This window comes from Nuphar pumila, chromosome 5 (assembly GCF_984573655.1).
Source record: "Nuphar pumila chromosome 5, dmNupPumi1.hap1.1, whole genome shotgun sequence".
Classification (NCBI taxonomy): domain Eukaryota; kingdom Viridiplantae; phylum Streptophyta; class Magnoliopsida; order Nymphaeales; family Nymphaeaceae; genus Nuphar; species Nuphar pumila.
In genome coordinates, this window is record NC_143253.1 from 8,094,702 (window position 1) to 8,118,854 (window position 24,153).

The 24,153-nt window shown below is 37.7% G+C and overlaps 1 protein-coding gene across 1 annotated transcript in view; it reads left to right on the forward strand.

Annotated features, from left to right (window-relative positions):
- The window catches only part of LOC149836665 (uncharacterized), a 98,140-nt gene that overhangs the window by 45,140 nt on the left and 28,847 nt on the right, over positions 1-24,153 (forward strand). The window contains exons 3-7 of the mRNA XM_090005507.1: positions 13,578-13,643; positions 17,822-17,887; positions 17,993-18,075; positions 18,226-18,277; positions 18,514-18,585. Coding sequence (XP_089861633.1) covers positions 13,578-13,643; positions 17,822-17,887; positions 17,993-18,075; positions 18,226-18,277; positions 18,514-18,585 — 339 coding nt within the window. The remainder of the gene's footprint in view (positions 1-13,577; positions 13,644-17,821; positions 17,888-17,992; positions 18,076-18,225; positions 18,278-18,513; positions 18,586-24,153) is intronic.

Genomic DNA, 24,153 nt, shown 5'->3' on the forward strand with positions numbered 1-24,153 from the left:
AGCAGTGGTAATCGCATCACCCCAATATAACGCAGGAACATTGGATTGAATCATAATGGTCCTGGCAACATCAAGGAGGTGCCGATGTTTTCGCTCAGCCACCCCCATTTTGTTGAGATGAATAGGCACAAGAAGTTTGGGGTTGGATGCCATGATCTTGGTAAAATTGTAACAGACCTTTTGATTTAAACTCGAGAGCATTATCAGTGCGAACAATCTTGACAATAGATTCAAACTGAGTTCCTATTTCAAGAATTAGGGATTTGATAATACTTGGAACTTCAGATCGTTCTTTTATTAAAAATACCCATGATAAGTTAGAGAAATCATCAACAATTACAAGATAATAACGACACTGAGTCCTAGTAGGAATCTTACTAGGACCCCATACATCTGCATGAAGAAGTTCAAAAACTTTATTACTAGACTGACTCTGATTCGAAGGGAACGAACTTCGATGATGCTTGCCCAACTGACATGCTTCACACTGAAATGATGTGGTGGAAGGAATCTGAGGAAAGACCGACCGAAGCTTTGACAATGAAGGATGACCAAGAAGACGATGCCACTGAATAAGACTGAATGAATGTTCAACTGCAGCATGAACAATACCCATTGGATGATGTATGTAGTAAATTCCATTTTCTTCATAGCCTCCACCAATCTTCTTCCCCGTCAGCAAATCCTGAAAATGACAACCCATTGGATCCAATATTACTCTACAGTTTTGTTATTTTATAAGGCAACTAACAGAGAGTAAACTTTGAGGAAAGTTTGGAGCATGAAGAGCATTTTTCAACTGTAATGAGGAGGATATAAAAATATTTCCCTGACCAACAACCGGGGAGGAGCTCCCATCGGCTAATGCGACTCCAAGCTGAGCCTTAATATCCTTTAGATCTGAAAAAACACGTGAATTTTCACACAAATGTCTGGATGCACTAGAGTCAATAACCCACTTACTGTCAGTCGGATGAAGATGATTTCCGGTTGAATAGGCAACACCAGCTACAGGAGGGGTGGAACTCAAAGGTCGAAGAGCTATCAGCTCATCATATTCCGCACGATTAAGGGTGATACTACTTTCATTTGCAGCGATATTCTCTTGTACATTTGTTGCCTCGATAGTAGTAACATTTGCTTTTGGAGTATATGACTTTGATGAAGAAGAGGTTGGCCGACCATGCTTATCCCAACAACGATCTTCTAAATGTCCAGATTTTTCACAGAATATACATTGAAGCTTTCCTCTGCCTCCCATACCACGTCCACGTCCTCTGATATTCTAAATATTTCCACGCCCATAACTAGATGGGACAACAAGAGCAGATGACTGAGTCACAGGCTGAGATTGTGGCAGAGAGATCGCAAGTCTACTCAGACGATTGTAAGCGTCAGCAAGAGTGAGAACATCTGATCCAGTCAACATTTGAACTTTTGCAACAGAAAAATCTGAAGAAAGACCTGTAAGAAAACGAGCAACCATGGTTTGTTCTTGATGATCCTTTTGCTTCGAGCAGCAAAGAGGCCTGTGAGCATCAAGTCTTTCAAACGCAACTTTGACAGAGTCATAGTACTGGGCCAAGTTCTGATCTCCCTGTTGCAAATTATATATTTCCTGTTCGACTTGCAGGATACGACTCACATTCGTTTCTTGTGAGTATGTATCAGGAAGATTGTCCCACATCAGTTTGGCTCTATTATAGTAGATCAATCCATCTGTAATATGGTGTTTGACACTATTCATGATCCATGACATAACTATGTCATTATCTTCATCCCAAGTAACATATTTTCTCAATTTCTCAGTGGGTTCGCCTTTCAACAAAATATGTTTTCGACGATGTCCAGATACCGGCATCATAAAAGTTCTGGACCACCTGGCATTGTTGGTTTCATTCAACATCACGGAAGAGCCATACGAGAAGGGGTTGGCAAAAGCCTTATACTCCCCAATATGTTCCATTTTGGAATCACATTTCAAAGTTTCAGCCATACTGAAGATGTGATCCAAATTAAAAAAAGATTACCTCACTTGAAGAACAAGTGTTCAAGAGGAATTTTCAACTCAGGAAATCACACCTGCTGTTTCCACAAAAAACAGCAGCCCACACACAAAACAAAATTCAACACAACAGGAAATCACACCTGCTATTTTCCACGACAGATGGGTAACTTAAGCTACCATGCTTCTTTCTAAAAAAAACAAAACTCGACACAGCAGGGAATCACGACTGCTGAAAACCACATTCTAAAATTAACCAACCCACTAAAAACAACTAAAGTTCAGGAATCATGAACATTGCTGCGCCCCTAAGTCACATGGGTGCGGGTGCGGGTACGGGTGCGGGTGCGGGTGCGGGGATTCGGCACTTCCAAAAAACCCGGGTGTGGGGGTGCGGCAAAAAAAAAAAAAAAAAATATATATATATATATATATATATATATATATATATATATATATATATATATATATATATATATATATATATATATATATATATATAAGGGGTTCGGGTTCCCCCGACGCGGGTCCTGGGCAAGGCCGTTCTATATCTTATTACCCACAATAGGGATTGTACCGCCTCCAGCCATCTTTTCTACTTTTACATTTTTATATTTCTTTATGACATATAATAAGATATTTCAGTTCTTTATGACATATAATAAATGTCAGTGCATCACGTGAAGTGGAGGGGATTTTGTGTTTTGCGCTTTTTCCTTCTGGAAGTGGAGGGGAGACTAGTTGGGGGCAATTAGTTAGTGCATCACGTGAAGGAACTTTGGTTAGAGTCCCCAACCCTGGTTGGGTGCAACACTCGAGACATGTAAAGGGTTAATGTGATGTGATTTGAAGTAATAAGGGGCAACAACGTTAGCTTTACTAATTTGTCCCAAAGGCCGAATGTTGGAAGCATGGGGGGGGAGATTGGTTGCGCATCAGAGACGGGCAGTAGTAGCGCAGGCACAGCAGGGAGCTTTGCAGGCGCAGCAGCAACAGCCTTGGCCGTGAATGATTCCCTTTAGGTTGGTGGCTTCAAAGGAGAGCTGAAGAGAGGGAAGGTATTAGTCCGGCGCCTCAAAAGCTGTCTCGCACCGACGCGTTCCCCTTTAGGATGCCTCCCTTCTCCCGTTGTGACAACAGCCCCACCTTTTATAACATTGAGGACAGGTTGAGCGATTTATACGATGTCCCTGGTGGTGCAGTTGCAGCAGGAGCTACTGCAACAATGACTCTGCAACCTTTTCCTATTGCCTTCAAATCCCCAGGTATCAACTCTAAAACAACACCCCTTCCAAAACACCATTTGCATTTTTCCGGCACCTCTGATTTGTCCAAAGAATCACCCTTGTACCATTTCATAGGGCAAACTAAAAAAAAAATCAAAAAAATGTATCAAAATGACCCTGGGTGCGTTGACCGCACCCAGGGTCGTGTTGACCGCACCCGGTGCCGCACGCGCACCCGCGTCGAGTCGCGTCGACGCGGGTGCGGCACCTGCTTTGTCGAGTCCTTGTGACATAGCTGCGCCCAAACACATCATGACCAATGATAGAATGCAGTCACAAAACAAATATTCACTACACCTGCTGTTCTCCAACATATAAGGCACGACATCCAGTAAGTCTTCAGGGCACAGTTAGACAGATCAATTATATTTCGATCACAAGCAATCAACACAGAAAATAAATCTGTATTCACGGCAGAATTTTGATCACACGCAATCAGCACAGGAAAGAACTCAGCAACAGGAGAGAACTCAGCAATCACGACAACACAGGAAATAAAGATTTCTGCTGCTCCCAAACAGCAGGAACACACCTCGACAACTCACGAACCCAAGAAAAAAAATCTCACGTCATGGCAGGAACAGGACTCGGCAACACAAGGTCGCGGCAGGAGATCCAGATGAGGAGAACAGATCTAGATCTTCTCCTTAGATCTGACGACAGATCTGGGTAACATCCCAGATCTGTTATCAGATCTTCCCCAATCAAACACCACCAAACCTGATTTTAAGAAGTCGTAGGGTTATTGCTCCTCGTTGATGAAGATCAGTCCCTGTTGATCACGCTCCCGAGATCGAGGGCTTTGATACCATGTTGAAGAAGATGGGATGTACAGCCACCTGTGTGTGTAGAGAGAGAGAGAGAGAGAGAGAGAGAGACGGCTGCACAATAAAAAACTCATTAACCTCTTGATTAGGGCTTCTCTCTATATTAAATAGAGAGAGGCAAAACGAGAAATTACATCTAAGTCCTTATGAGGACAAAATTTCAAAAGACCTCTAATATAAAAGAACTTAAACAAAGAATCTCCTATTCTCAACAATAACAAAAAGCCTTCTTCGGCTTTTCCAAAAAATTCATGTAATAGAGTCCTCCTTCTCTATGGCCTTCCTCAATCAGCTTGCCTGACTGGCGATCCTGTACCCAACAATCATGAGAAGAAAAAGAAATATTACACCCATAATCAGAAATTTGAGATACAGATAAAATATTTAAATTTAATTTGGGCACATGTCTAATTTCTGGAATAGAAAATTTCTTTGTTTTATAATTTTTTTCAAAATTTCCTATTCCTTCTGTTTCAAGAGAAGTCCCATCAGCAGTAAAGACCTTTGACACACTTGTTTTATTTTTAACACATTTGGATAGACTTTGATTATTTGGAGTCATATGAAAAGATGCACCCCAGAGTCAAGGAGCCAAGAAATTTTACTTAGATCAGAAAAAGATGAGGCTGCTGCGCCGGTTGAAGCTTCAGATGAGGAAGAGACACCTTTGATGAGAGGCTGAAGAATCTCCATTAGTTGGGCCAGGGAAACTGGTGCATCCTGATCTTTAGGCTTTGATCCAGCAATTGCAGCTATTTTTCCTCTCAGCTCCTTAAGTTTGGAACATTGTGGCCTGTAGTGTCCCGGTTCATGACAGTGATGACAAATAACTTTCTTCTTATCATAGTCACCATTTTGTCGGTTAAAGTGAGGAGGCCTATATGATCGAACATGATTCCCTGGTCTAGACACGGCTAAAACGGAATCATCTTCAATTTTTAAAGAACCTTTCCGGAGACGATTTTCTTCCATTGTTAACTCTTCAATAGTTTCAACAATAGAAGAAATTTTTCCCCGGTGAAGTAGGGCCGATTTAGTGGTTTCAAATTCCGGCCTTAATCCAGTGATAAACTGGTAAAAATGTTCAGCATCGAGTTGTTTCTGACGAAGCTCGATGCCTTCGGCACAATGCCACTTTGGTTCTAAAAGGGAAAGTTCTTCCCAAAGTTCGGACAACCCATTGTAATATTCACGAATAGTTTTGTCTCCATGTGTCATCATTCGAACTTTTTCTTGGAGGTTGCACACCTGTGCAATATCTTTAAGGGAATACATATTCTTAAGGTATTCACATGCCTTATCGGCATGATCAAATTTGGCAAGACTTGAGCATTTTTTAATGTCAACGCTATTGATAAGCCATGACATTATCTTCGCATGAGATATTCTCCATTCTTTTCATTTCTTCTCGTATGAGGCAATAGCCTTGATTTTCTCTTCTTTCGATAGAGGGACCTCTTTGTCTCCCTCATTTTTAGTAAGAGATAGCTTAGGTTCCGAATCGAAACCATCCACAATCCCCCATAGGCCTTTTCCCCATATATGGTGCTTCATGATTGAAGCCCATGTTAGATAGTTCGTATCGCTTAGTTTCATAGGCATGATGGTGATTTTACCATTGTTATCCATCAATTACAAGGAGAAAAAGAATAGGGATAAAAGAGAAACAAGAAGGAAAATGAAAAAGAAAGAAGAAAAAAACAATACAACAAGATGTGAAATCTTCCCCAATGAAGTGATAAAACACTTCTCTTCAAGTGGCGAACACTTTTGTAAACAGGCACGGAAACCGAGGCAGCTTTTCCTCAAGATTTAGTACTTCTGCGGCTTTGATACCATGAAATGAAATGGGGATCTTCGAAACACGAGCTTAGATTCGCAAGGGCAAGTGTCAAGAATGACACTAAAGCATAACCCTTAAAAAGGGTATAACTGGAAACAAAATAAAAATAAAAATGTATTCTTTATTGATATGAAAAACCAATTGCTTAAGAAGCATTGGAATAAAATACAAGAGGGGCTGCACCCCTTTATATACACAGCTGAAAGAGGACTCAATAGAGTTGTTGGACACAGTCCAACACAGCTGTTGGAATGTGTGAGTCCAACAACTCTATTGCTAGTCAAGTCTGGTCAGGACTTGACTAGCAACTGTTTGAACTAGATGACATAAAGACAAAAAATAAAAATAAAGAAAAAAAATTATAAAAAAGAAAGAAATGAAAAATGTATTTATATATATAATAATATAATATTATTATTATATATATATATACGGTTTTACATTTTAACAATAACAAGCATTCATAACCGTATCACCCCAATATAACGTAGGAACATTGGATTGTATCATAAGGGTCCGTGCGACATCAAGCAGGTTCCTGTGTTTTCGCTCAGCCACACCATTTTGTTGAGATGAATAGGCACATGTAGTTTGGGGTTGAATGCCATGATCTTGGTAAAATTGTAACAGGGCTTTTGATTTAAACTCAAATGCATTATCAGTGCGAACAATCTTGACAACGGATTCAAGCTGAGTTTTTATTTCAAGAATTAAGGATTTGATAATACTTGGAACTTCAAATCTTTCTTTTATTAAAAACACCCACGACAACTTAGAAAAATCATCAACAATAACAAGATAATATCGACACTAAGTCCTAGTAGGAATCTTACTAGACTTTATGACTGGACTGACTCTGACTCAAAGGGAGCGAACTTCGATGATGCTTGCCCAACTGACATGCTTCACTTTGAAATGATGTAGTAGAAGGAATTTGAGGAAAGACATAACGAGACTTTGACAATGAAGGATGACCAAGACGACGATGCCACTGAACATGACTGGATGAGTGTTCCACTGCAGCATAAACATTACCCACTGGATGATGTAGGTAGTAGACTCTATTTTCTTTATAGCCTCCACCAATCTTCTTCCCTGTAAGCAAATCCTGAAAATGACAACCCATCAGATCAAATATCACTCTACAGTTTAGTTCTTTGGTAAGACAACTAACAGAGAGTAAACTTTGAGGACAATTGGGAGCATGAAGAACATTTTTCAACTGTAAGGAGGTGGATATAGAAATATTTTCCTGACCAACAACTGGTGAGGAAGTCCCATCGGCTAATTAGACTCCTTGATGAACAATAATATCCTTTAGATCTGAAAAGAAAAGCGAATTTTCACACAAATGTCTGGATGCACCAGAGTCAATAATCCACTTACTATCATTCAGATGAAGATAATTCTCTGTTGAGTAGGCCACACCAGCTACAGGAGAGGAGGAGCTCGAAGGGTGAAGAGCTATCAACTCATCATATTCTGCTCGACTAAGGGTGATACTGTCACTTGCAGAGGTATTATCATGTGCATTTGTTACCTCTAGTGTAGTAACATTTGCTTTTGGAGCATTTGACTTTGATGAAGAAGAAGTTGGCTGGCCATGCTTATCCCAGCAACGATCTTCTAAATGTCCAGATTTTTCACAAAATGTATATTGAAGTTTTCTTCTCCCTCCCATACCTCTGCCACGACCTCGTCCTTTGATATTCTGAATATTTCCACGCCCATAACCAGATTGGACAGCTAGAGCAGATGACTGGGACACAAGGTGGGATTGTGGAAGAGAGATCGCAAGTCTACTCAGACGATTGTATGCATCAGCAAGAGTAGGTATATCGGATCCTGTCAACATTTGTACTTTTGCAACCGAAAATTCTGAAGATAAACCTGTGAGAAATCGAGCTATCGTGGTCTGTTCTTGATGATCCTTTTTCTGCGAATAGCACAGAGGCCTGTGGGCATTAAGTCTTTCAAACGCTGCTTTGACATAGGCATAATACTGAGCCAAGGTCTGATCTCCTTGCTGCAGATTATATATCTCCTGTTCGACTTGCAGGATACGACTCACATTAGTTTCTTGGGAATACATATCTCGAAGATTATCCCACATCTGTTTTGCTGTATTGTAGTAAATTAAACCATCTGCAATATGCGGTTCGACGCTAGTCATGATCCATGACATAACTATGTCATTATCTTCGTCCAAGTACTGTATTTTCCCACCTTTTTATCAGGTTCAGTTTCCAGTAAAATATGTTTTCTACGATGTCCAGATACCGACATCATAAAAGTTCTGGACCACCTGGCATAATTTGTTTCATTCAACCTCACAGACGAACCATACGAGAAGGGGCTTGCAAAAGCTTTATAGTCCCCAATAGCCTCAATTTTGGAATCAAATTTTGAAGCTTCACCCATACTGAATAGAACTAACAGGATATGAGATATTTGATGCTAATACTGCTGCAAAAAAATTAATCAGATTCAAACTCTTGGACAATGTGTTTTATGAGCACACGTCAACCACGATCACGACAACACACGGCTGTTTCACCACATCAATCATAAATTCAAGATAGCTGACAAAGACAACATGTTTCACGATCATGCGTCAACAAATTCCACGACCACACACAACTTTTCAACCCAAATCACAATAGCTGATTCAGAAAACATGTTTCACGATCATGTCTCAGCAATTTGCACGACCACACACGGCTATTTAACCACATCATACACAATGGGAAAATCAGATCAGAAACATACATTCGAGTAAACCAGAACACGTCAAACACAGACTTCTTGTTCATGATCAGATTTAAATTTGAGTAAACCAGAACAACGTCAAATATGACTTCCTTTTCATGATTAGATTTCGGCAACTGCACTCTACACATATTCCCGCAAAGAAAACTGCTTTAATGAAACAAAATATTTACAGCCGCTCCCACGAAGAGTAATTTTTTTTTCTCGCATGACAATAAGAGGAACCACTCTGCCGTAACATCCAACCACGCTGCAGTTGATCCAGTTGCAACTCTATCATCGATCTGTAGATCTGATTACAGATCTATGTCATAACTTTTGTCAGACACCAGATTTGTGATCAGATCTATGCACGTAAATAGATAGAAAAAAATGTGACCACACCTGTTTACGCCACCTGTTCACGCTATGAGGCTCCCGAGATCCGGTAGCTCTGATACCATGTAGCGACTAGAAGGAGGAACACGAGAACCGAGGCAAGAGAGAGAGAGAACTCGTTCATACTTGATTAGGACTAATCTCTATGTTAAATAGAGAGAGGCCAATATAAAAAATTACATACAAGTCCCTTATTAAACAAGAAATATCAAATGACCTACTTTTAAGAAAACTTAAACTTAAAACCTCTTAATCTCAACAGGTACTAAGTCAACTTGATGTTAAAAGTGCCTTCCTTCACGGTGATCTAAAGGAGGAAGTTTACATGGAGCAGCCCACAAGATATGCTGAAGGAGATCCACAAAGGTATGAATGTAAGTTAAGGACAATTTATGGATTGAAACAGGCATTGCGTTCTTGGTTTGACAGATTTTCTGTAGAGATACAGAGGCACAGTTTCTCACGATCACTCTTAGATCATTCTCTGTTTATTTTTAGACAGGGAGATGTAATCACCTTGTTGCTCATATATGTTGATGATATTGTTATTACTGGGAACTCTAGAGATCATATTGAAAAGGTCAAACAACTTCTAAGTCAAAGGTTTAAGATGAAAGATTTAGGGGAGTTGTGGTATTTTCTTGGAATTGAGGTTGACAGAAAATCAGATGTCTTAATGCTCACTCAGCATAAATACACCATGGATATCTTGACTAAGGCAGGTATGAAAGAATGTAAACCTCTGAGCACTCCATGCATACTTCACCAAAAGTTAAGCTCAAAAGATGGAGATTTATATGAAGATCCTACACGATATCGAAGCTTGGTTGGCATGCTCCAGTATCTCACTTTTACTTGACCCGACATAGTTTACTCTGTCAATCAAGTGTCACAGTTTATGCATGAACCCAGGATAGGGCATATGGAAACTATTAAAAGAATCCTTCGATATTTAAAAGGGACGATTGGAGATGGTCTTCTGTCTAAACCGAGCTTGTCTGGAATGACAAAACATGAGATTGTTGTCTACACCGATGCTGATTGGGGAGGAGATCTAGATGAACGAAGGTCAGTTTCAGGTTACTGTGTTTATATTGGGCTGAACTTAATATCATGGAGTAGTAGAAAACAAAAGGTTGTTGCAAGATCAAGTACAGAAGTCGAATATAGTTCAATGACTGCTGCCATTGTTGAAGCCACTTGGATCAGACATATATTGACTGAAGTGAGACAACATATTTCACGAACACTCTTATTGTGTGACAATCAGAGTGTGATTAATGTCTTTCAACCCCATTCATCATAGTCGGGCTAAACATATTGAAATAGACCAGCATTTTGTCAGGCAAAAGGTAGAAGACAAGGAGGCTGAACCTCAATTTGTGAGAACTGAAGATCAAGTAGCAGACTTATTCACCAAAGGGTTAACAAAGGACAAATTTTGGATACAAAAAGGCAAGTTGTCCATGGTACAAGGCTATGTACAACTTGAGAGAGGGTGAAAAGATAACGTCAGTTTGTTTTGTATCTTGGATTGAATCCTTAAGATCCAGATCCAGTCATTTTTATCTCTAATATTCCAGACGTCACTTATAGGTGGACATGTAATTTTTAATTATTGTTTAAGGGTAAACTTGTACCCTAATACGTCTTGTAAGATCCATATATTCAATGAGAAAGGACGCCCATGGTGGCTGGGTTCCTCTCTGTTTCGTGTAGCCCCTTTCTTTCTATTGTCTTTCTTTCTTCTACAGGGGTAAAAGACTGGAGATCTGAAAATCTAACACAACCATCATCTCCAATCCACATTAATAAAAGCATTATCAAAGATAACTATTCGGGGCCTGAAGAATATCTGCATGTCCACATCTCAATCGAGTCATTACAATAAATTCTAAGAAAATGAGAAGGTTAACATATATGTATGTATATCTTACTGTCATTATTTCAGATGAAAAGGTCAGGTGCAATATGATTGCACAAATATTTCTTCATTAAGCACTTGATCACCCTCCATCTCGGGGACAGGGCCTGTCAGGTGTGGGACCCAAGACCTGATGGAGGGCGATCGAGTGCTTAATGCACAATTTTTTGTTCAATCATATTGCACCTGATCCGGACTCTTATTTCAGACACAATATTTACTTAGTGACATAAAAATCACCTTACAAGCATAAAGAAGATATGATCAGCAAATCTATAAAGAAAATGAAGAGTACCTATTACAACAAGCTTATAATACCAAACGAGCAGAAACCATGTTTTGAGCTTAATTTCAACTTCAGTTTTAACTATTCAATGCGTCCAATCCAATGTTCATTAACCTCTTAAGGTGTTGGCCTGAGACACAAATTATGGCCTGCGACACAAATTATCAAACAAAAAATTGCATCACTATTAGGTATTATTTCTGTTTTGACAAATGAGAAAATATATAGCCACAATATCATAGGTGGGTGGATAATTATGAGGGGGAATTAGTTACAATTAATGAAGATGTCGACGTCACAAGTGTGCAACATGCACACACATGGAAAAATAGTAGAAGAAAATCCTATAGAAAATCAAGCATAAAAGGAGAAAAAGCACTAAGAATCAATAACGGAAAAACAAGAGAAAATAGAAGCTGCTTACTTCAATCAGGTCCTTCGACGGCTGAAACTATCTGATAGCTATGTGACATGGGTGCTGGTGTGGCGGGTACAACACAGCAATTTAAAAAATTCATGGGTGCAGGGTTGCGTTTAAATTATTTGTTTTATTTCATAGAATGCATTTAAAAAGCATGCGTTGTTTGCTTTAGATTGAGACTCACAAGAGCTGCATGTAAAGTCTCCCAATAATAGATTATACGCTATTTGCGTGCACCTCGTTTGCAATTTGGACATCTTTCTGAAAGTATCACCATGGTGACCAACATGAGCTGCTACACTTAAATTTGGATTTTTTTGAGAGAAAAAAATCTAGACTTTGAGTATTCTTATGTAATAGGTTGCCTTTGTTTTCTCTTTTTGCGACTTGACAAAAACTTTTCTTCTTGCCTTGATTGGGCCTATTTACGAGCAATGTACTGGGATAGAGAACAATGCGTACCCATGCCCTCTTACTCCTCAAAAGCCAGTTCCATGTCCACATCTCATGAATATGAACTCCCTTAACCTGCAGCTTCTACGTCATTGTAATCTCTTGATAGGCTTGCTTGTTGCTTTTGATAAACTGCTGAAATTAATTTTATATTGAAGTGGGTCTGAGATCTTCAATGGAGGGTAGTAGTTCAGAGTCTTCTGACATGAAGAGTGATAATTTTCACCAAACTATTCAATGTTTGCTGAACTGTATCCTTGTTTGAGATATGTTGGTCTATCATTGCTAATTAATCAGTAATAGTTGTTCCGGCATCAACATGGATTTTTTTTCTCAAATCCTGGATAATTTCCTCTTTAACTGCATGTGTCTTGCTTTACAACCTGCATGTTGGTTTCTGCTAATCAAGCCTATAGCTGCATAGAGGTAATCATGGGGTATAACCAATCAGTACCTCTTGAGACATTGTAGGAGTGATGTAAACCAATAATGTTTGATCCCTTTCCATTCATAGGGCATAAGCCAGATTCTTAACAGATCTTGATGAAGTCACAACCCTTATTCCTTTCTCCTCACTGTAGAATATATTCCTTAGGAAAAACAACTTATATTCCTAAGACATTGGAATATATTCAATTGAAGTGCCCTATGGGCCTGCTTACCTCCTTTCTTTTATATTATGGAGGGAGCAAAAAAAGAAACTCGATGAAGAAGAAAAATGAATATGCAGTCAAACTTATAAAGAAAGAAGATTTGGGTATGCGGGGGAAATCTAAATGAAAGCAACAAGAAGGTTAAGAAAGCAATGAATTTTGAAGATGGTGATATACAAATCTATATTTAAGATATGATTAAGTGAAATTAAAGATTGATGGAGGGCAGAGGCTAACAAAGAAAGAGAGGAAATAGATGAAAGGATTGAGAAAATTATTGAAGAATAAAAGGGGAAATTACGACTGCTTGGGCATACCTGATTGAAACTTGACAAATATCTCTGATACCAAAATAGTAATACATACTTCTTTAGAAGGAAGAAGTGAAGTTAGAGAAATTGTTTGGGGCTAAAATTTGTATGATACCAAATAATGGGTTGTGTCTTCACATCTGACCTTTATACTGAAACCTGATTAAATATTGCAGATATACTGCCAGTAATTGACATTGACTCCAAACATCGTGCAACTCATCGGTCATGTATCTAAATCATCTCATCTCTCCTAATACATGTTTTTATCAATAACCCTTATATGCAATTGCATGATGTTTGCATGTTACTTCCAGCAGAGTGCTGCTTTGGCTTGTAATTAATTAATTTCACTGCGTGATTGGTTCTATTAGACATTTTCAGTTTTCTCAGCATTTTCTGTTCACACTTGCTTTTTTAGGTATGTGATCATAAAAATGATGCCTGCCTTCAGCCAGCTATCATGGTTCTCATGCTTTCTGTCAAGGTTTGTACTTCAGAATGTTTTAAGGCTTTTTGTTATCACTTTGTGGATGACCTTTGATGCTTATGTCCATGCAATAGATTTGATGTACATGTATAACTCTGATGTGTTCATTGTGTAAGTTAATCCATAGCATCTTCAATGATTTTTTCACTAAGTTTCAACTGTGTATTGATGCATAACATATGCTTCTGCAGTAGATTGCAATGCTATATTTTGGTATACCCTCTATCTGCCCCTTCATTTATATCTGTATGTTTCATTTAATGGATTCACTGTTTAATTGTTCTTTTGGGAGAAGAAATGATGTTACTATCAATATTTGTGTGATTGAACTGTAGTTTATATTCAAGATTTTATCTTCCAGTTCGTCCTTTTGTCTTGTGATTCACTTATCTCTGTCTGACACTGCAATTAGCATTTTGTGCTATTCGTGGTGGATGGCTCATCATATAAGTTTACCAAGGTTGTATTCTGTTTTCACATCACTTGCTTTGGATGATCAAGGTGTATTACTTGGCATGTATATCATTTATTACAGCAGTGCAAAAACCAATTATTTTGAAGTTATGCAGTTTATTATCTTAACTTGGTTCTTTCTCAGTATTCAAGTGTAGGTCATCCTCCCTCTTAAGTTTTAAAGATATTATATATTGCCCTCTGATAGAAATAAATGATGTCGTTTTGCAATAATTGCTTATATGGTCATTTAATGACTAATTCTGATTTTCTGTTTTTTTGGTTTCTTGCTTCTACATGGAAAAATAAAAAAAGGGGAAATGGAGTAACATGGAGTCCAATAAGGAAAAAGGAAAGATTGAAGGCCAGAAATTATAAGAAATGACATAAATGCAATATATGAATAAGTAAAGGCATTTAACACAGGATGCAACCGTTACATAAGGTGAACAGAAATGTCAAAGAGAATTGCCTATTGGATCTTCACGCATGCACGTCCATGTGAAAAAGAATTTTTTGGTTGTTTCAGGAGGCCACTTAGATTGAATTTCAGTTGCTATCATAGACAGAAAGTTTGAAGTGTTCTTGTATACAAGTATTTAAAGAATTGCATTATTTATGTAAATAACAATGTGGTGGTTTTTTATGTTATCTAGCTAACCATGGATTACAAGGAATCTATGGTTTGGCTGTTTACTTTTTGAATGGTCACTGATTTACCTGTTAATGGACTTCTATCTGTCTATCTTTGGGACTCGCATATGGTTGGGATTTATGTCAAATAGATATGGGAAGCAGCCTTTTAGGTGGTGAGTTGACCTCATCCTCTGCCATAGAGTCCACTCCGGGCAAGTCATCCAATGCGGCCTCTGTTGACTGTTCAAAAAGGCCCAAACTTCTCAAGCTCTTTGGCAGAATTGACGACTCAGCATTCACGAAATGTGAAAGATATATTGAATTTTCCAAGTTTGTTAAGGGTTGGTCAATGCTCCTCAGAATGAGATATAATCCCTTGGAAGGCTTGGGAAAAGATGACCAAGACATCTAGACTCCGATCCAGTCTTGCAAGACAAATTCAAGAGAAGGCCTGGGAATGGGATATGACAAAAAAGGTAAAAGGAAGGTGACAACCATACATATCCTGGAACCACCTCCTAGATTCGTACAAGGAGAAACTATTCACCTTAAAGCTGTCGTAGAGCCTATTCCTGAAGAAGAGGAACATATACAAAGTGAAGATGTCATCCAAGAACCACCCAAGTCCTTGGAAGAGTTAGGTCTTGAAGGTCTGACTACGTTGTTCCAAGATGTTAGCTTGTAGGACAATATGGTAGCCACCCTAAGTCGGGGAAATGTGAGTGATCCAGAAGAAACTCTCGCTCAGATGAATCTGGATCCTCACGTAGAACGCCCAAAACTGGAAGAGCAAAGGCCGTTGCAAATACAATGAGAAGTTGTCATCTTCCCGCAAAGGGCAGGATATGGTGCCTGGGGACAAAATTCAGTGCTAGATGCAGAAATTGAGTCAACTTTCCATCAATGGGTCATCTCTGTTCAAGATGACTTTGAAAGAAATGTGTCCCAAGAATCATAGGAACACTCTTATCAAAGGAGGCTGCAGTTGTTCACCCTGGAAGAATTCCAAGGCACAACAAAACTGCCACACATAACGGTGACTGATCAGCTGGGGGTTGAGAGCTCGTGGCAGAATTTTTAGTTTCGGATTTCATCTTGTATATGGCCTCCCACAAGCAATATTCCCAGCAACAATCAACAGGTTCCAATAGGTATTGCTCTTTTAGCTGACTTTCCCAATACCAGTAGTCAAACTCCTTTAAGTGCTTCTTATCTGGGTCATCCAGCCACTTGGGACACCCTCGCTACAGTAGGCAACCATGTTGATGCAATATGTGAGATCCAATATCAATAATTTTCAATTAAAATGGAGCTATATACAGATTGAAGTGGTTTTGAAGTCTTTTTGCAAAGCATTCCAAAGTGGATTGCTCTATCTTCCCACAGGTGGAAGGAGGGCACAATCATTTTGCTTTTATCCTTTTAGATTGTTTTATAGATATTTCTGACTAGAAGTTCCTGTGACATATTGGGCATTAATAATTGGTCTGGATGTCGAAAGTTCATATCTTTTTCTAAATGATAGGTCTTGGGTAGCGACTGTCATTTGTCGGAAGTGAACAGAGGAACGATGGGCTTATAATAGGTTAGCAAATTTACACCATGGATTTGCTGAAGGTCAAGCTGACTAGATATAAGCCTATTCCTTCAGAGTGATGTATATGTCTGCAAGTTTATTAGGAGTTTCTATGAACGTGAAAAGAAAACCTAATTAATATGGAAGTGGTTACATCAAAGAACTAAGAGTTGGACAGAAGCCACACATGTTAAACTCAAATTTACAATATAATCTAAAGAAATTAAATCCAAACCCAGAATACTGGGGCCTTAATCATTCAATACTCATTAGGCACCAATCTTAGCACAGTAGATCTATACGCAAGATCAGTGAAACAGAGGACACTTCACCGTGTGGCAAAATCTGTTGTCACTTTCGCATGATGAGTAGATTGATAAGCCCATTGTGAGCGACGTTTTCCCAGGATTCCTAATCTAAAGAGCTAGTCTAGGAAAGAACCTAGCCCAAGAAGATGATTCCCATTTCCAAATCACTTTAGTTGAAGGAACTTACCCCTGAGAAAACTATGCTAAATTGATCCATTTGCATGTGTATCTTTTCTTTTTACTAATGTCATTTTATTGATAATCTAGTATGATAGGCTACTCGCTGAAAGTCATATAAAACAACTGGATTATGACCAGATTGGCATGATAAGTTACTCAGTCAAAGTCATCTAAAGCAACTGAACATGACCAGATTGATCACCATCGATCAGATATAAGTTTGGATGGTACTTGTGTAAATATCTAGTGGCATTGTTTTCCGCAAATGAACTAAAACAGTAGAGGTATAAGTACCTGAAGAGCTATTTCCATGTGGTTCTTTGGGATGTTTAGTTTGAAGGGCGCCGCAGAACTGTTCCTATGTGGTATCCATGCAATAAAATAGATCTTTTTGGTAATATCATATTTTCTATTATCACCAGGGTGACATCTTGGCTTTGAGCTTCATTTCAGATTTGATAATTTTTATTCTTTCTTGTCCTTATTATGGTACCTCTGAGGTGAAGGGCCATTCCTATACTTCCATGTATACATGTGCTACCTCCTATTTCTATTTGGTCCATGATAATCACCAATATAACTTAGTAATGAGATTCATATTTTGTGATCATTCATTACGAATTATATTTTTATTGGATTAAGTCTGAAGAAAGTGATGAATTAAGAGTTGAAATATGTTCAACATGCCATCACTGATGCACTTTAAAGAAAGAATCTGAAATTCAAATTGCTCTAAGATCATGGTGCTTATCTACGAACTTCAGGTTATAAAGATAAATTATCTTTAGTGTGATATTTACCAGCTATGTGCAATCTCATAGAATCGCTTTTCTGTTAGGCAGGATGTCATAGTCCCTACTATATTATGGTTATCAAATTGTCTTCCTTGTATTCGTCAATACTTCTGCTTGTCTTCTTCTGGTGATAACATATAATATTTTTTTGAGTCACTCATATCTTATGCATTGGGCCTTAAGATTTGGTCATCCTCTATGAATTGATATTGATGGTTTTTGTGGCAGAATGCTTGTAGAAATGGGTGGTTCGGGATCTCAGATACTGATGAATTGCTTGCTCTTTCTAACGAGGTTCAAAGCTAGTTTGGATGGAGTGCTTATCATTTGATTTCATCATGACCATTATTTACTTCAGTTTTTGGTTTGATTATTTGGCTGAAGCTTTTGTTTCAACAGATATCAAGCAGCTTTTGTAGCATGGGGAATATTGCCATGGACATGAATAATGTTCTTTCTATTACTGCTCAAGTAATGCCCAGGTAATTTTATTACTTCTATTCTTTTGCATATATTTTATTTGAAATGTTCCATGTGCATTTTTTTGTTCATGTTGACAGTCAAGTTCATTTAGTATTTTTATTACTATATATTTTTGTTATTGGATAACAGCTGAGCCAATTTTACTGCAGATTCTATCCCCATTTAAGTGTGGGCCGCATAATCATTTCTGTTGATGCCAAGGTTTGTGAGAGCTTCTTCATTGATAAGTTAATGTAGGACTATGCTTTACCTCCAACCCGGGGCATGGATCGAGAGACATATGGGTTTCTGTGTGTCTTCACATGCGCACATGCATGTGTGCGTGTGCGTGCACGTGCACTTGCATGCATACATGTGTTAAAGTGATGACTATGTTTTTTTATATTTTTGTCTTACAGTTAAAATTCATCTACTAATTTATCTTTTGTATTTGTCAGCCTGGCTACAACATTCTGGTGACTGATTTTTTTATTCCCAAGAATCTTCTGACTGCTCCACGCGAAAGAATTGTAAGTATCTAAGCAAATATTATCTAATTTATTGTTTCTCTTTCTCTTTTCTTTGTTTATTTTTTCCCATATTGAGCTTACATTTTAGGACATAACATTTACTTGAATCAAGATTGTTTCCTTTTGGCATGGTTTTCTTGGGTAATCATTGCCCCTGGTCTAGCCACATTCATTAATCGGAATCTTCACCATTTATTACTTTTGATGTTGGACATTAATTCATGTATGTTCCACTCGAAACAAAATGTCCGTGTTAAATTATAAAGCTACTGTCACTTCTTTCTAACAATTACCACTGTGTTGTTTGTGCTTGTTTGATCGAGTTATGTGTCTATTTTTGTTCTTGGCATAAAAGGTGTATTTTTAGATGCTCTCCTTTCATCTGGTGAGGGCAATGGGGCTTGATGACAAATGCGGCAAGGTGAGCTGCCATGATATAACTGAGACGAGGCATTGGTTTGGAGGTGATGGGGCATACACTTTATAAATAAGTAATTAAAATGTATAGAAGCATAGTACACACGTTATGTACTGATTTTTACTTTATGGAAAAATAATAATATTTCTCAAAAATGAATGTCTTGTCTGTGAAAATATCTGATCTGAACTATTTGTTTGTGTTTGTGTGTGTGTGTGTGTGTGTGTGTGAGAGAGAGAGAGAGAGAGAGAGAGAGAGAGAGAGAGAGAGAGAGAGAGAGAGAGAGAGATGGTGGGGAAAGGGTCTCTCTGGCATGACTTTTGTGAGTCTGCAATTGAGCAGAAACATTCAGCCTCCTTCAGAATGTTTGAGGCATGCTTCTGGAGCATATCCTGGGGAAGCTCAAGGAGGTTAAATTTCTTTTTCTTGGCTGATCTGGCTGTTTTCTTGCGCAGAAAGAACAATTATCTTAGAGTCAGTGAGTTACTCATGTATGAAGGTTTCTTTTAGGCTATGTCGCAGGGACAAACTATTTTGGTGGTGTGTCCTGGGTGACACGATCCGACATGCTCGGACATGGACACCGCCACATACAAAATAATATTTTAATATTTTTTAAATGTTTTTAAAGTATTATAGGTCAATGACTTATCTTCACAGACGGACAATAAATTAAAATGACCAATTCAAATCAAGAGAGATAATTATAGAATCAAATATTCAGTAATCACAACCAAAATTGCTACCTCTCATCCCATTCAAGGCTGAAGAGAGTACCACAGTGGATCAGGGAATAAGAAGATTACTTAACTATAACAAGGGCACACTCTCGTCCTTTAAGGAGGTTAAACTTCTTTAATGGCTGATATAGGAATAAAAAGACATGAAATCCTTGAAGTGTAGTAAACCTCATGTCCTTGATTTTGGATTGACTTCTTTACAAATAGGTTTTAGAAAGAACCAAATGTATCCCGTGCTTTTTAGGCATTGAAATTTGGTAACTTTATCTATAGTTTATCTAATTTGGTAATTATTTAATAAATAATGTATATTCCCACATCCTTAGGATTTTATAATCTCTCTCTGTGTGCGGCAAATCTAAGGATTATGTATAGTTTAATTTTAGGTATCTTTTAATATAGTTGGTAAATTTAACTTTGGTAAGTAACGAACCTATAGGATTCTCTCACATCCTTATGTAGATGATTTTTCTCTATTTCTCTCACTTTGGTAAGTTGTGACCTATAGGATTGAGGGCACCATGGCAAAAATTATTGACAATTTAAAAATGTACAACCCAATAAAACCACTGTGTAATTTCTAAAAAATTTATAAAGCAAACTAGTTTGGCGTGCCAATGCTCGTCTTCCCTCGTTAAGTTGTAAGATTTCAATAAAAAAGTATTTTTTAATATTAAAATATAAAAAACAGTTTTTTATTGATTACAATTTTTAAAATTCGTGCCCTTGTGTCCTATTTTCTAAAAAAAATTCGAACTTGCGAGCCGAACCCATGTCACGTGTCCTTGTGTCTTTGTGACATAGCTTTTAGGACCTTTCAGGGGTCTTAGGGAATTTCTTCATGCATGGATCTCTCAAGCATTGGGACATTTAGGCTTTCTTAGAAAACTGGGAAGACTTTTATCGTCGTCCATGGCATCAAGGTAAATTTTTGTCCCTAATTTTTTTCTCTAAGCCAATGTTGTGAAAAGCGTTGAGGCGTAGTGAGACGCTCCACCAAAATCTGTGGTGAGGCGTAAAGCGTAAGCCTCAAAATTTTTTTAGAAATTAAAATTATAAATAAATAAAAAAAAAGCTTTATTGATGAAGCAACAACCAACAAGAAATAAAAAATCTCAAATAAATCATAACCAAATCAATCACACTCATTATTTCCACCATATCAAAGACTAAGTAACCTGCAAAAAAATGTGATGTCACAAATTATATCACTCCCAAATGTTGACCATGATGAGTTGTGGAGCCTGATTCAGAGTTTTTGCCCCGGAAGAATTTTTTTCTTGGGCTTATGTTTGAGACCCGGTTTCTTATGGATCTTACCCGACTTGTTTAGGTTTAGGGTTGTCACCCTTGCCTTGTATAAATTCTTTCTTTTCTTTTTCTCTTGTAACAACTAAACAAAAGTTATTATGGAACTGTGCTGAAACCACTACATCCAAAGAGTTATTCCCAATAAAGGAACTGTGCTGAATACCTGTGGGTTCAGATTTCTCATACACAGATTGCACCAATGTTTCTGCTAGAGTGTACAGTACAGTCGAGTGTAGTCAATATTTCCCTATTGCACACGAACGTACACACACGTAGAATTTATAACTTAATACAAAACTGCCAACAAACAGCATGCTACACCAAAGCACATTTTACAAATGAAACACAATGTTGAAACACAGGTAAATTAGATTGCGGAGAAGCAAAGACTTGATTCAAAACTATATGTGATTTAATCGCTCATTTCTTTGTTTTTAGTCCACACTTGTTACAAATCACAGTCCAAATCAGAATGCAACTGCACAAGAACTTACCAAATGCACGATTCCTAATCAGAAATACAGGAAGAATTTCCTCCAGCCATAGATGCGTCCATAGTAGTGCATCAACCAAACAAAAGTCACCTGCATTTCCTTCGTACGGGAAATGTGATAAATCGAAAATAAAATAAAATCATGAGCAGCCTCAGGCATTCGTGATGAATTAGGGTTTGCTTAAACTTTAAACCCTAATTTTTGGTCAATTGAGGGCTTTGACCAAAAGCCCCAGGTGTACACGCCTCAGTTTGAGGCGTGCCTCGCCTCGAGGCATGCGCCTCAAGGCGTATGAGGTGCACGCCTCGAGGGTTTTGCGCTTTATATACACACCTCAAGGCATAAAGCCCCTCGCCTTGAGGCGAAGCATGCTTTTTGCACCTTGAGGCGCATTTTTAATAACACTGCTCTAAGCCGAAGAGCTCCGAATAGGTAATAACAACTCTGATGGTTGATGGGAGGACATTGCGTCTAGCAAGTTTATCCGAGTTAAGGCCATCCTTTGATGTAAAGGACACATATTTTGTCACAAGCAACTAGCTCTGTAAGAGGTGCACCTTTCCCAATTTTAGAAGGAAGGTTTGTTGGAAGTATGGTCTCTCTTGGTTAAGGAGAGACTCTGATCTTGTCTTCTGCCACTCTTGCTAGTCTGGCCATGGGGACGATGCTAATACTTTGGGTGGGAACTCAGACAAGCCAAAGAGTTGTACGATGGATCCTTTCTTGCCAACGAGTTCGATGTGGATTGGATCTTATTTGAGTCCATCCCAATGTACATTGGAAAGCCAACGCCTGGTCATAAAGAGATGGCTGACGGATGCCAATGAAACGAGTGTCACATCGTCTTGCATGGGAACCTCTGGAGAATTTCCACGCATCAAAATCTGTTACCGTTTTTCTGTTCAGGTGGTCTTGCATGTGTATATATATATTATTTAAAATGATGTAATAGGTAAATACTTATTAGGGGTATTTTGGTCATTTTAGTCATTGTAATAGGTTGTGCCTATTAGGGGCACATTAGTACTTTTACTTTATTTCTTTCTTTTGTCCTTTTCTTGTTTTATAGGTACTATTTGGTCAAATACCAAATAGAGTTGTTGGGTTCTTTTTTGACTAGTCAACATAGAGTTGACTAATCAATATAGCTGTTGGAACGGTCCAACAGCTCTATTGAGGTCTCCCTCTTTCTTTGATGTGTATAAATAGGGGCTTTTATCCCCTTTCATTTCTTAATGCTTTTCTTGAGCATTCTTGCTCAATAAGATGAATATTTTTTATGTTTTGTGTTATTCTCTTTGGTTCTTTGATGTTTTGAATGCACTTAGTGCTTATGTTGTGCCTTTGTGTTCTTGTATTGTCCTTTAGTTGGACTTATATATCTGCATGAGTGTTTATAATCTTTTAAGCCTTTAGAGGCTCTCATTTTGTATTTTCACATATTTCATTACAATTATATATACATAAAAATAATACATTAATCTTAACACCCCCCTCAAACTTACGGTAGCAATTACGAAAGAAAGAGAACCCATTACATAAAATGTCTTTATTGACTTCATCAAGTCCTTCTATTCGTTGCTTCCTTAAATGGTTCTCTTGATTTTCAAATATATGCCTTATTATACAAAGAGTCTTTAGGATCTTCAATATCATCAATACTTGAGAATCCCAACTATACACATATATATCATAAAACGTAAAAGAAGATTTTAAAAAATAAACTATATTAGTTATATATGATGGAGAGAGGTTGGCCAAACACACCAAAAATACTATATATATATATATATATATATATATATATATATATCCAAAGAGACGAGTGTTAAGACAAAATGTTTTTAATCATGTAATCATTATCTAACACATAAATACAAATCCTTAAATATCACGAACAAGATTTAAAAGAGAACAAGTCAACTCACCAAGGGGTTAAATCCACACAAGGGAGAAATAAAATATTAATGAAAAGGGTTTTTCAAAACAAATTGCCATATACAAATACACAACGGAAATAATGAGGAAATTTCAATTCCCAGAACAAATCAGGAGCAATGATACTTTGCAACAATGGCAAACATGGATCAACAACTATATGAATCAATATAGATACAAAGGCATTACTTTAATGTCTCAAAGAGATGCAAGGGCTCAAACTGATCATAGCAGTTTAAATTTCAATAATAGAACAATATCTATATTCAAAATATATCAACCTATGCAACCAAGGCATATCATGATGTATAAGCATGTTAATGGACCATGTAATGATTTAGATAGAAAATAATTGAAAATGCCTACAAGGGTAATAAGATAGTAATATATAAAGGCCACTTATGGGCTAAACACTCATACACAAGAAACAAACTCACAAGCGATTATATATATATATATATATATTACATCACAATAATCAGCTTAGAAAAAAACATTAATTAAATTCATGCAAAACATGCTAGACAACCAACATGGAACAAATCAATATATATACACACACATGACATGCAATTAAAGCATATGCAATGCACATAAAAATTCATGAAAATATTTCAATGAATAAACATTTCCCATACAATGGCAAACGAGTAGTAAAAGTTTAAAA